The 13,205-nt window shown below is 43.7% G+C and overlaps 1 protein-coding gene across 3 annotated transcripts in view; it reads right to left on the minus strand.

Annotated features, from left to right (window-relative positions):
* Window positions 1–6: 6 nt before the first annotated feature.
* Window positions 7–13,205, minus strand: part of LOC115434209 (ectodysplasin-A receptor-associated adapter protein-like) — a 22,128-nt gene continuing 8,929 nt past the window's right edge. The window contains exons 2-6 of one of the 3 annotated variants that reach the window (XM_030156017.1): window positions 8,495–8,553; window positions 7,747–7,789; window positions 5,707–5,777; window positions 4,245–4,293; window positions 7–1,865 (exon numbers count right to left, since the gene is read on the minus strand). In XM_030156017.1, coding sequence (XP_030011877.1) covers window positions 1,477–1,865; window positions 4,245–4,293; window positions 5,707–5,777; window positions 7,747–7,789; window positions 8,495–8,553 — 611 coding nt within the window. In that variant the 3' untranslated portion in view covers window positions 7–1,476. Of the gene's footprint in view, window positions 1,866–4,244; window positions 4,294–5,706; window positions 5,811–7,746; window positions 7,790–8,494; window positions 8,554–13,205 lie in introns of all 3 variants that reach the window. The other 2 variants (XM_030156016.1, XM_030156015.1) reach the window with 2 other exon arrangements.

A 13,205-nucleotide genomic window follows, 5' to 3' on the forward strand; every position in this document is an offset into this window, starting at 1 on the left:
ATGAGAATAAAGTCAGAGTTTAAAAATTTCAAATAATTTAATGAAAACAATGTTGTACTTTTGTGAGATTAAAGTCATAATATTCTGAAAATAAATCCGCAATAGTGCAATAAAAAGTCATATTTTATAAATCTTAAGCCTTAATCCTTGATGACAGAGTTTCCAGTTACAGCGAACACAAGTGAAGCAGAAACATTTACTTCTGTTGGAGTGGACGACTAATGCCAATGTGTTGATGGTGGGCGGGGCTAACAGGCTAAGTATTTGGTGGGCAGGGCTAACGGGCTCAGTATTTGGTGGGTGGGGCTAACAGGCTCAGTATTTGGTGGGTGGGGCTAACAGGCTCAGTATTTGGTGGGTGGGGCTAACAGGCTCAGTATTTGGCCTTTGTGCGTAAACTCCAGATGAAAGTGTAACCTCCCAGAATGTTCCAGTTCTCCATCCTCAGACCAGTGGATACGACTGGATTCTGGTAATTTGAAGATTTTTACACCTGTTTTTAAATTATGACGTTATTCTCATAATATTATGGCTTTATTCTGTAAATATCCACTACCAGTCCACCATTTGGACTCAGCTGTTGGTCTTTATCTTCATGTCTGGTTCCATTGTAGACTGTCCAAACTGAATGAACACAGATGGAGTTCTGGGACTGAACTAAAGCATGGTTCATGTTTCAGATTCTGCAGCCTCTGCTTTGATTTGTGCTTTGGACGTTCTGCTCATTCTGTGGATGAGCTTCATGAGGCGGTCAGCTGACCTGTTCTCCAACAGTCTGAACCTGAACCCCAACCCAGTGAAGCTGAGCACTGGTTGGACATCTGAGGTCCAGCTGAGGTCCACCTGAGGTCCACCTGAGGTCCATCTGAGGTCCACTTCAGGTCCACCTGAGTCCAAACTGTGGACTGGGAGTGGACTGACATTATTCTCCTAACTCCTTACGACTTCATTCTTGTAAAATTATGACTCTTTTTGTATTTGACTTTATTGTCATAAAATGACGTGTTTTATCTCGATATTTTACGACTTAATTCTAGTGACAGGTGTTTTTATTTTCTTACGAGGTTCTGATACGTTGTCATAGAAAAGTGAAAGACACTACAGATAGAATGTTTGTGTAACTCAATCAATGTATAAAATCGTTGCACATGAAAGCAGTTTGAGTGAAATGGCTCCACTTGTGTTTGATGGAACTGGAGTACGAGTGTCCACAAACGTCCACAGCTGTTCCTCAGTAGTCTGACAGGGTTAGGGTTAGACTTCCAGTGATGCCAACAGTACCTTCACAGTCACTTCTCTGTTGCTTTGGTCAGTGTTTGACTACATTTAAAATGATTTTCTAATGTTACTAATGGAAAATGTGTGAAATAGGCTCTTCAACCGCAATAGAAGGAGAAAAGCCCCTAACCCTAACCCTGGGCTCAGTTCCTAACCCTAACCCTGGGCTCAGTTCCTAACCCTAACCCTGTTGCTCAGTTAATGGGTGTGCTGCCACCTGGAGGGCCAGTCCTTCTCCATCCAGCTCTGCAGCAGCCTCAGGACGTCGATGCGCTGGTAGAAGCGGCAGAGCTCACTCAGCTCGCTGACGCTCTTCTGGTTGTAGCGCAGCAGGAACTCCTGCGTGGGGCTGTGGACCAGCGAACCCTGGGTCCGGTGCTCCAGCAAGGTCAGTTCATCGTAGCTCATTCCCCATCGACTGGCAAAGTTCTTCCAATTTTTGACGGTGCAGTGGTTGGGATCCAGTTTGAGCCGCAGTAAGTCCAGGAGGTCTTTATCGTTCATGAGGTCACTGATCTTCGGGGGGGGGGCTGGGCAGCAACACTTTACACATGGACTGTCGAAGATCTGCAACTCCTTAGGAAAATCTGAAGAAAACACACAGACAAAGAAAGGACTGAGACCAAGGACTCTGTCTGTCTGTCTGTCTGTCTGTGTGTCTGCCTGTCTGTCTGTCTGTCTGTGTGTGTGTCTGCCTGTCTGTCTGTCTGTGTGTGTGTCTGTCTGTCTGTGTATCTATCTGTGTGTCTGTCTGTGTGTCTGTGTGTCTGTCTGTGTGTCTGTCTGTGTCTATCTGTGTGTCTTTCTGCGTATCTGTCTGTGTGTCTGTCTATCTGTGTGTGTGTGTGTCTGTCTGTGCATCTGTCTGTGTGTGTGTGTGTGTGTCTGTCTGTCTGTGTGTCTGTCTGTCTGTCTGTGTGTCTATCTGTGTGTCTTTCTGTGTATCTGTCTGTGTGTCTATCTGTGTGTCTTTCTGCGTATCTGTCTGTGTGTCTGTCTGTCTGTGTGTGTGTCTGTGTATCTGTCTGTGTGTCTGTCTGTCTGTCTGTGTGTGTGTGTGTGTCTGTCTGTCTGTGCATCTGTCTGTGTGTCTGTGTGTGTGTCTGTCTGTCTGTGCATCTGTCTGTGTGTCTGTCTGTCTGTGTGTCTGTCTGTGCGTCTGTCTGAGTGTCTGTCTGTCTGTGCGTCTGTCTGTGTGTCTGTCTGTCTCTCTGTCCGTGTGTCTGTCTGTCTGTGTGTCTGTCTGTGTGTCTGTCTGTCTGTCTCTGAGTGTGTCTGTCTGTGTGTCTGTCTGTCTGTCTGTGCGTCTGTCTGTGTGTCTGTCTGTCTGTGTGTCTGTCTGTGCGTCTGTCTGTGTGTCTGTCTGTCTGTGTGTCTGTCTGTGTGTCTGTCTGTCTGTCTGTGTGTCTGTCTGTGTGTCTGTCTGTCTGTGTGTGTGTCTGTTTGTCTGTGTGTCTGTCTGTGTGTCTGTCTGTCTGTCTGTCTGTGTGTCTGTTTGTCTGTGCGTCTGTCTGTGTGTTTGTCTGTCTGTCTGTCTGTGCGTCTGTCTGTCTGTCTGTCTGTGTGTCTGTGCGTCTGTCTGTGTGTCTGTCTGTCTGTGCATCTGTCTGTGTGTCTGTCTGTCTGTCTGAGTGTCTGTCTGTGTGTCTGTCTGTGCGTCTGTCTGTGTGTGTGTCTGTCTGTGTGTATGTCTGTCTGTCTGTGTGTGTGTGTCTGTCTGTCTGTGCATCTGTCTGTGTGTGTGTGTGTGTGTGTGTGTCTGTCTGTGCGTCTGTCTGTGTCTGTCTGTCTGTGTGTGCGTCTGTCTGAGTGTCTGTCTGTCTGAGTGTCTGTCTGTCTGTGCGTCTGTCTGTGTGTCTGTCTGTCTGTCTGTGCGTCTGTCTGTGTGTCTGTCTGTGTGTCTGTCTGTCTGTCTGTCTGAGTGTCTGTCTGTCTGTGCGTCTGTCTGTGTGTCTGTCTGTCTGTCTGTGCGTCTGTCTGTCTGTCTGTCTGTCTGTCTGTGCGTCTGTCTGTGTCTGTGTGTCTGTCTGTCTGTCTGTGTGTCTGTCTGTCTGTCTGTGTGTCTGTCTGTCTGTCTGTCTGTGCGTCTGTCTGTGTCTGTGTGTCTGTCTGTCTGTGCGTCTGTCTGTGTCTGTGTGTCTGTCTGTCTGTGTGTCTGTCTGTCTGTCTGTCTGTCTGTGTGTCTGTGTGTCTGTCTGTGTGTCTGTCTGTCTTTGCGTCTGTCTGTCTGTCTGTGTGTCTGTCTGACCAAAGCACCAGAGCAGCTGAAACTAAACAAACACAAATGTGTGTTTTTAAAACACATCCAGCCAATCACTGCACTCCATTAACCCAGACAGAACCAATAGCATCCACTGATCGAAACTGTTTACTTCCTGTTGATCCACTAATCCTATTAATCCATGTCAATAATTGGTGTCAAATACAGTTCTTCATCTGTTCATGGTCAGCAGATATGACCATATTTGGATGTTCAGAGGCTCTGTAGTTACCATGGAAACACCCTCATCTCCAGTCAAACCCATGCAGTTGGATCAGTGCCAGTGGATGGACACACTATGGTTATGATTGGACTGAAACAGACACTGTTTATTCAGGTGGATCTGTTTTTATAGAATGACGTTTGATTTTACGCTGAGTTTTCACCAGTGTCTTCACTAAATATAGAAAAATATACGAAAATAAATGATTTACACTGAAAAAATGCAAAATACAGAAGATTATGTAAAGCAAAGTTGACTTTGGTTGATTAGTTTTGTGTTTTTTATGTACCAAAAACTTGTTTTGGTTTTTATGAATGAAAGTTTGTGTTTGGTTCTATTTCCTGAACTGGAACAAGACACAGTTGGAAAAGACAGGTTTACTCTCAATGAGCTTTTCCTGCTTAAATAAAGGTCATAAATCCTACGATATAATGCATGTTCTGATCTCCACGCCCATATTTAAAGGTACCTCCATGTCCATACCTGGGGACGTAGATGATGGACAGGTGCATTCCTCTTCATCTTCAACTGGCTGCACAAAGACAAAACAAACACAGTCATGTGGTTGTTGTGTGGAACCATTCCAGCCTGTAGTTCCTCCAATGTCCACTGGGGGGGGGGGGAGTCCAAACGTAAGTCAAACCTTGAGACCCCCCATGTTAAAATATACTACTTTCAAAACAAAAACAAACATGTTCAAAAACATTCATTGGTTTCTGTAGCTATTACTTTTTTTCACCTGTTGGCCGAATGTAGAACAGGTGAACTTTGATGGAATTCACCCATTGGCATTCATCCACCAGTTTGTTAGCTTAACTCATATTGGTTTTGATGGTCAGCTAGCATGCTAACTGTACTGATGAAGATCTGGAGTTGGAGAGCATCTTCAGGGGCAGCTGACTGCTCCTAATGTGTGCTATGTGCTAATGCTAATGTTAATGCTAGGTACTGGGTATGCATTAGAATGGGTCAAATGACACATTTCCCTATGGGGATAATAAAGCGAGCTAACCATAAAAGCTTCAATTTTTTATATTATTTTGACAATATCTCAATAATGTAAACAAACACATGGACATGTTTCTGTTTTATAACGGATCAGTAACATTTTTACACCCATGAAACAACACAGAATGTTTGTTCATCAGAATCACTGTCTCACTTCAGGGTTCAGAAGGTGGACCTGAACCCTGAAACCTGAATGTGGACTAAACCTGAACACTGGAACCTGAATATGGACTAAACCTGAACCCTGGAACCTGAAATGTGGACTAAACCTGAACCCTGGAACCTGAAATGTGGACTAAACCTGAACCCTGGAACCTGAATGTGGACTAAACCTGAACACTGGAACCTGAATGTGGACTAAACCTGAACCCTGGAATCTGAATGTGGACTAAACCTTTGGATCTAATCCATTTTGGATCTCTTTGTCTTTGTCTTCTTTGTGTCAGCCGTGTCTCCACATACATGTCCCACCCCTCAAACACACGCCTCCTACATGGACGTCCATGTGACTGTTCAGAACAGAGGATCAGACATGTGCTCCTCTTCAGTTTCAGCTTCTGGTGTTTCAGAAACGCTCCACTTTGACGTTAACTCTCACATTAACGCGGTTTCTGCTGTTGATGTTTCTCATCTATTATTAGTGACGCCTACAGCTCTGCCTTTTTCCGTTTGATAGGACCAAAACCACATCCTGTGTTCACTCAGCCCCCATTAGAAGGCACTGGTATGAGCCCCGCCCCTGAAACTGAATGCTTCAACAGTAGAAGGCACTGGTATGATCCCCACCCCTGAGGCTGAATACTTCAACAGTTCCAGGCACAGTGATCCAATATCAGACTACTAATAAACAGCTTTGATAACGAGCCACTGGTGGAGAAAGTGGAGGCGGAGTTTGGAGCAGACATGCGCTTCCTGTTGAAGCGGTGCATTCACTGACCTGTCTGATTCTGTCAGAGGCGTGGCTTAGGTATCTGGAGGGCATGGAGCTGAGGTGGAGAGTGACTGCGTCTGCTTCAGACAAACATGGAAGCACAAAAGGACCTGGATGAACACACATTTATACAATGTATACAAAAAATGTATATATATATATATATATATATATATATATATGTAGAGATAGATAGATAGATAGATAGATAGATAGATAGATAGATAGATAGATAGATAGATAGATAGATAGATAGATAGATAGATAGATAGATAGATAGAGGGTGGGGAAGCAAAATGTACAATATTCTGAGGCAGGGATTGAAAGACAGTGTATGACCAATTAGTTTATTGAAAGTCATGAGAATTTATTTGCCACAAGAAAATGTCCATAATAGAAAATGTTTTTATTCTATGCGTCCTTCTTCTTTCTCAATAACTGCCTTCACACGCTTCCTGAAACTTGCGCAAGTGTTCCTCAAATATTGGGGTGACAACTTCTCCCATTCTTCTTTAATAGTATCTTCCAGACTTTCTGGTAATAGTTTTGCTCATAGTCATTCTCTTCTTTCCATTATAAACAGTCTTTATGGACACTCCAACTATTTTTGAAATCTCCTTTGGTGTGACGAGTGCATTCAGCAAATCACACACTCTTTGACATTTGCTTTCCTGATTACTCATATGGGCAAAAGTTTCTGAAAAGGTATGGATAATAGTGTTAGGTATGATTATGACATCAGTATATGTTTGGGTTCAAAACAACTGACGTAGTGTCTGCTGAGAAAAAACAACTAAATGTTCATTGTAAATTTTGCTTCCCCACCCTGTAAATGTATATATAACGTATCCACCTGCACACATTTATTATATATATATATATATATATATATATATATATATATATATATATATATATATATATATATATATATATATATATATATATATAATGTATATGCCTGCACACATTTATAGAATGTGTACGCCTGCACGCATTTATAGAATGTGTACGCCTGCACGCATTTATAGAATGTGTACGCCTGCACACATTTATAAAATGTTTTCGCCTGCACACATTTATAGAATGTGTACGCCTGCACACATTTATAAAATGTTTTCGCCTACACGCATTTATAGAATGTGTATGCCTGCACACATTTATAAAATGTTTTCGCCTACACGCATTTATAGAATGTGTACGCCTGCACACATTTATAAAATGTATACGCCTGCACACATCTGCACGACTGGTACTACCAAGAGAAAAAGGAGGAGGGGCTTATTAACACCAACTCTTTGCCCCTCCTGCTCACTGATGCCCCGCCTACCCACCTCCTCTGCTGGTGTTAAAGAACATGAACCTGTGCTGGTGTTAAAGAACATGGATGGAACTCTGGAACTCCTGCTACATCTGTGTATATTAGATTTTAGCCCCGCCCACCCCAGTATAATAACAGTCTTTTTGTTTCTAGTAGAAACTTCAGTATCTTCTGTATTTGAACCGTAACAGATGTGAACTCTGTGTAAATAAAATAAAGTACAGTTCATTTGAATCTCCTTCATGCTCTGTGTTCCTTCATAGAGTTAGTGCCTGTTGACCACAGTACTGAGGCACCAAATATGGACAGCTCATGTCTACTGACACAGTACTGAGGCACCAAATATGGACAGCTCATGTCTACTGACACAGTACTGAGGCACCAAATATGGGCATGTCTATTCCCACAGACCAAGAGCCAATCACAGATACTGTTCCATGAACTCAGTCTCATATATGCAGTATACTGCAGTATTGTTGTGTATTTGTACTACTACAGTACTGTGGTCATATATGCAGTATACTGCAGTATTGTTGTGTATTTGTACTACTACAGTACTGTGGTCATATATGCAGTATACTGCAGTATTGTTGTGTATTTGTACTACTACAGTACTGTGGTCATATATGCAGTATACTGCAGTACTTTTGTGCATTTGTTCTACTACAGTACTGTGGTCATATATGCAGTGTACTTCAGTTCTGTTGTGTATTTTTATTATTTACCCTGTGGATCTGTCACCTGCACTGGATAATTGGCCTCCAGAGACTGTGGAGAAACAACACACACATTAGAGTCAACCCCCCCCCACCTGAGAACAGCCTCAGTGTGTTTACCCAGACCCAGTATTAGTGCTGGTGTGTTTGGGCTCAGATCAGAACCTGTTTGGGTTCAGATCAGAACCGGTCTGCTCAGACCTGCTCAGACCTGTTCCAAACCCTACCCTTTCGGTGCTCAGCCAATCACAGCACATCAAGTTCTGCTATGGTTCTGAACAAATGACCAAAGACAAGTGTGTTCTGTGTCCTGAGGACAGACCATAATATGACACACACTGAAGGACAGACCATAATATGACACACACTGAAGGACAGACCATAATATGAGACACACACTGAAGGACAGACCATAATATGAGACACACACTGAAGGACAGACCATAATATGACACACACTGAAGGACAGACCATAATATGACACACACTGAAGGACAGACCATAATATGAGACACACACTGAAGGACAGACCATAATATGACACACACTGAAGGACAGACCATAATATGAGACACACACTGAAGGACAGACCATAATATGACACACACTGAAGGACAGACCATAATATGACACACACTGAAGGACAGACCATAATATGACACACACTGAAGGACAGACCATAATATGAGACACACACTGAAGGACAGACCATAATATGAGACACACACTGAAGGACAGAGGACAGAATAGTGCTCACAAATTCTGCCATGAAGCTGCTGGTGTCTGTGTCCTCCACTGGCTCAGAACTGCTCTGATCTGTGAACAAATGGAACAAAAGGAACAGGCTGCAGTCACTGTGGACCTCCACTGTGGACCTCCACTGTGTCTGTTCACTGTGGACCTCCACTGTGGACCTCCACTGTGTCCGTTCTCAGGTTCAGCCTGGAACTGATGGATGTGAGTCTGTGGTGTTCACATCCAACAGACACAGACCTCCTCAGATCCTGGATTCACAGAAAATCCAGGGAGAAGATTAATGTGAACATGTGTTTAAACACACTGAACCTACAGTTAACCCTTCACTAACACCATAATACTGTTGAAACACTGTTCATGGTTTGTTTTTAACCCTTTTTTAACCCTTACAGACCCAAACGTCCACCTTTAACCCTTACATCAGTGCCAGTAGATGGACACACTGGGTTTACGTTCAGTTAATGAAACAGACACCGTTTATTCAGTTTTCTCTGTTTCTGACTGAAGAACCATCCATGTTAATCTGAGTTTTAATGAACATCTACATGATCAGTGAATTAAATATAGAAAATAAAAGGATTTACACTGAAAAAATGCAAAATACAGAAAATAATATTAGAATAAATGCTGATAAGTCATTTAAAAAAGGTTAAATCCATTAAATTCATTGGTAAACTGACAGAAGGAGCTCTGGGTCTTTAAGGTTTAAACAGGTTTTTGAGAATGAGAAACACTTCAATACCAGAAAACAGTGACAGTAAAGGGGGTAGTGTAGCTTTAGCTGGTCCTGGTCCTGGTCCTGGTTCTGGTTCTGGTTGTGGGAGGCCTGTCAGTGTGTGTGGACCACTCAGACTGTGTGTGGTCCAGACTGGTCCTGGCCCTGGTTCTGGTCCTGGTTCTGGTCCCAGTGCGACCTACATACATGACTGCTCTGCCTCTGTTGGAAACAGCCGTACGCCTCAGCACTTCATCCTAATCCCCCCCCCCCCCCCCCCCCCGCCATGCACATTTCCAGTTTCCTGGTCCTAGTGTAACCAGAGAAAGGCCAGCGCTGTGGTGTGTTCAGCCCTTTGGATCCAGTGGCTCCACACTGACGCAGACCCACGGACGCCCTGATCTGGTCCGGTCCAGGTGGTTCACTGCTGAAAAGAGGCCTTTGTGCTCCTATTGCAGCTAGGCACCATCAGCCTGGACCCAAATATGCCTTTACCATCAGCCTGGACCCAAATATGCCTTTACCATCAGCCTGGACCCAAATATACCTTTACCATCAGCCTGGATCCAAATATGCCTTTACCATCAGCCTGGACCCAAATATGCCTTTACCATCAGCCTGGTCACAAATATGCCTTTACCATCAGCCTGGACCCAAATATGCCTTTACCATCAGCCTGGTCACAAATATGCCCATGTGTCAGCCTCAGTCAGATCTGAAACACTTTGGTCATTTGTTTTCTAATAAATGGTGTTACAGTCAGATTTAGTTCATTTAATCTGATCATTTCTAAAATATTTTACACCAGTGAATCAAAACATACAAAAAAAAAAAAAAAAAAAAAAAAAAAGCTAAAGGCCCAGATGTTGAACAGTGACATGAAATGACTTCAGCTCAAATGTTCAAATACGATCACAGAATTTGGACTGGACCCATTCTAAAAGTGCATGTTTGTCTATAAACGTTCCTGCAGAAGGAAACTGAACTGAATTTAAAACAGGTCCAAACCATCAGAGTGGAAAACAAAAAACACAGAGGAAACATGATGAGGTCACTAATACCCACAATCGTTTGAGGAACTCAGACGTCACATACTGATGGAACATTATGTGGCTTTCACAAATGATCAATATTGTCCAATTTTTCACTTTAAAAAAAAAAAAGCTTCTTTCAAAATCTGCTCCAGTAATATTCAGTTAAATCCAGACCATAATATTCCAAACAGGTGTTTGTCAGATCTGACATTTCCCCTCTGACTGCAGATGAACTTTACAAACACACTGATGATGAATCAGCTGTGAACGGAACAAACTGGAGTCAAATGAACCAATGGCGTCATCCTCCAGCGTGTGCACTAGTGCTTCCTGGATTCCAGCAGCATGTTCTGCACTTCTGGGTATTCTGCACACCACGTATTATGACGTTAGACTTTAAAAAAAAAAAAAAATAAAATAAAAAAAAAAATAATAATAAAAAAATAAATAAATAAATAAATAAATAAATAAATATATATATATATGTATATATATATATATATATATATATATATATATATATATATATATATATATATATATATATATATATATGAATGATTTCACCACAGACATCCAGTTCAGTGACAGTCTGACCAGTAACAGGAAAAACTAGGTGATTCACCGACACCACAGTCCAACCCACACAAAGGAAAAGGAAAAGGTGACATGATACATTCAGGCACCGTCCTCCAGTTCATCGTAACACTAACCTTAACCCAGTTCAGTATAACCCTAACCCAGTTTATCATAACCCTAACCTTAACCCAGTTCAGTATAACCCTAACCCAGTTCATCATAACCCTAACCCAGTTCATCATAACCCTAACCTTAACCCAGTTCATCATAACCCTAACCCAGTTCATCATAACCCCAACCTTAACCCAGTTCATCATAACCCTAACCTTAACCCAGTTCATCATAACCCTAACCTTAACCCAGTTCATCATAACCCTAACCTTAACCCAGTTCATCATAACCCCAACCTTAACCCAGTTCATCATAACCCTAACCTTAACCCAGTTCATCATAACCCTAACCCCTACCCAGTTTATCATAACCCTAACCCTAAGCCAGTTCAGTATAACCCTAACCCAGCGTTCACTTCCTCCAGTTCATTGTAGAACAGTTCATTCTAAAACAGTTTGTTGTAGAACAGTTCATTCTAGGACAGTTCATTCTAGAACAGTTTGTTGTAGAACAGTTCATTCTAGGACAGTTCATTCTAGAACAGTTTGTTGTAGAACAGTTCATTCTAGGACAGTTCATTCTAGGACAGTTCATTCTCGGACAGTGTTCACTTCCTCCAGTTCATACAGAAATGTTTATAGCCCCTTTTTGAAGGACTCCAGTGACTGAGGAGCTCTAAAAGTGGTCAGGGAGGTTAGGTCCAGATACGGGGGGGGGGGGGGGGCAGAGGAGAAGGCCCGGTCTGCCATGGTCTGAAGTTTAGTTCTGGGGGTTGGGGGGGGAGTTGGTGCTATGGGGCCGGAGACTACAGGTGGAGGTGTGAGGGGTGAGGAGGTCCTTGAGGTAGTCAGGGGTGTTTTTATGGAGGCACTTAAAGGTGATGAGGGTGGTCTTATAGTTAACTCTGAAGGGGAGTGGTCAGTAGACAGTGGAGGTTCTGGAGAATGGAACTGATGTGTTCCTGTTTATGGGTCCGTTTGAGGACTCTGACAGCGCTGTTTGGAATAGACTGGAGTTTTTGTGGCTGTTTTTTGGGGATCCCATAAAGAAGGGCGTTACAGTACTGGAGCCTTGAGGAGACAAAGGTGTGAATAAGCTTCTCTGCATCTAAAACACTGAGAGAGGGGCGGAGTTTGAAGAGAGGGGCGGAGTTTGGAGATGTTCTGAAAGTGGAAAAAGCAGGTTTTAAACAGGCGTTTGATGTGATTTTCCAATGTGAGGTTGAGAGTGGTCTGGCCAGAAAAGGAGATGGAGGGTATGGAGGAGGTTTGGACCTGATGGGGGGAGGGGGAGGGGCAATCAGGATGGCTTTGGTTTTGTCACTGTTAAGGAGGAGGAAGTTGTGATTCATCCATGCCTTTATCTCCTCTAGGCAGGTGGTGAAGGTGGAGAGTGAGGGGAGGGATGTGGAGGACCATGGTGCAGATGGTCAGGAGGATGAAGGGCTGGGGGGGGTCTGGAGGTAGAGGTGTGTGTCATCAGCGTAACAGTGAAAAGAAACACTGTAACGGCTGATGACAGGATGTATGTGATGAAGGGGAGCAGGCCCAGGACAGAACCCTGGGGGACCCCACAGGTGACCGGGGCTGTTTGGCACTTGGTGTTTCCCTGGTGGCCAAACGCTGGGCCCCATTACTTTGTCATGTTCACCCCCCCCCCCCCCCCCCCCCTTATGGGTGCCCCAGAGTATACCTGTAAACACATGAGCACATTCTGCGCCTTCACAAACAGCTTTGAATCCCACTGGTCCAGGACTGTGGGTATTCCCCTTTAAATCCACCACATCAGGGATCAGCACGGAGATGCAGTCGTCCAATTATCAGAGTAAGATGAGCCTGGATCAGGTGAGCGCCGGTTCATCCTCTGTGGGAATGTCAGGACGTGTCAGTGCACGCTCTGGATCCACTTGAACACATGAAATGGAACCCACATCAAACTGCACTGCTCTGGGCCAGAATTCCACACAGGTGAACTGCTGTGTGTTCTGACCACCCACCCCACCTGTGAAAGGATCACAGTGTGTGTGTGGGGGGGGGGGGTTCCACATGACTGCTGATGAAGGGCATGCCAATACCTGACCCAGTCCACAGCCAAGTCTAGACTCACAACGCTGACAAATACAAGGGGGGTCTGAACAGTTCACAGTCTGACTCAGAGGCAGTTGTTCCACTGCAGTGAAACTGTGCACACATTCAGTTCAACCTGTCCTCAGACTGACTGGTTTCCTTCAGATAAACCCACAGTGGAGAAATAATGTAGGACTGTGAACAGTA

The sequence above is a fragment of the Sphaeramia orbicularis genome, chromosome 15 (genome assembly GCF_902148855.1).
Source record: "Sphaeramia orbicularis chromosome 15, fSphaOr1.1, whole genome shotgun sequence".
Taxonomy (NCBI): domain Eukaryota; kingdom Metazoa; phylum Chordata; class Actinopteri; order Kurtiformes; family Apogonidae; genus Sphaeramia; species Sphaeramia orbicularis.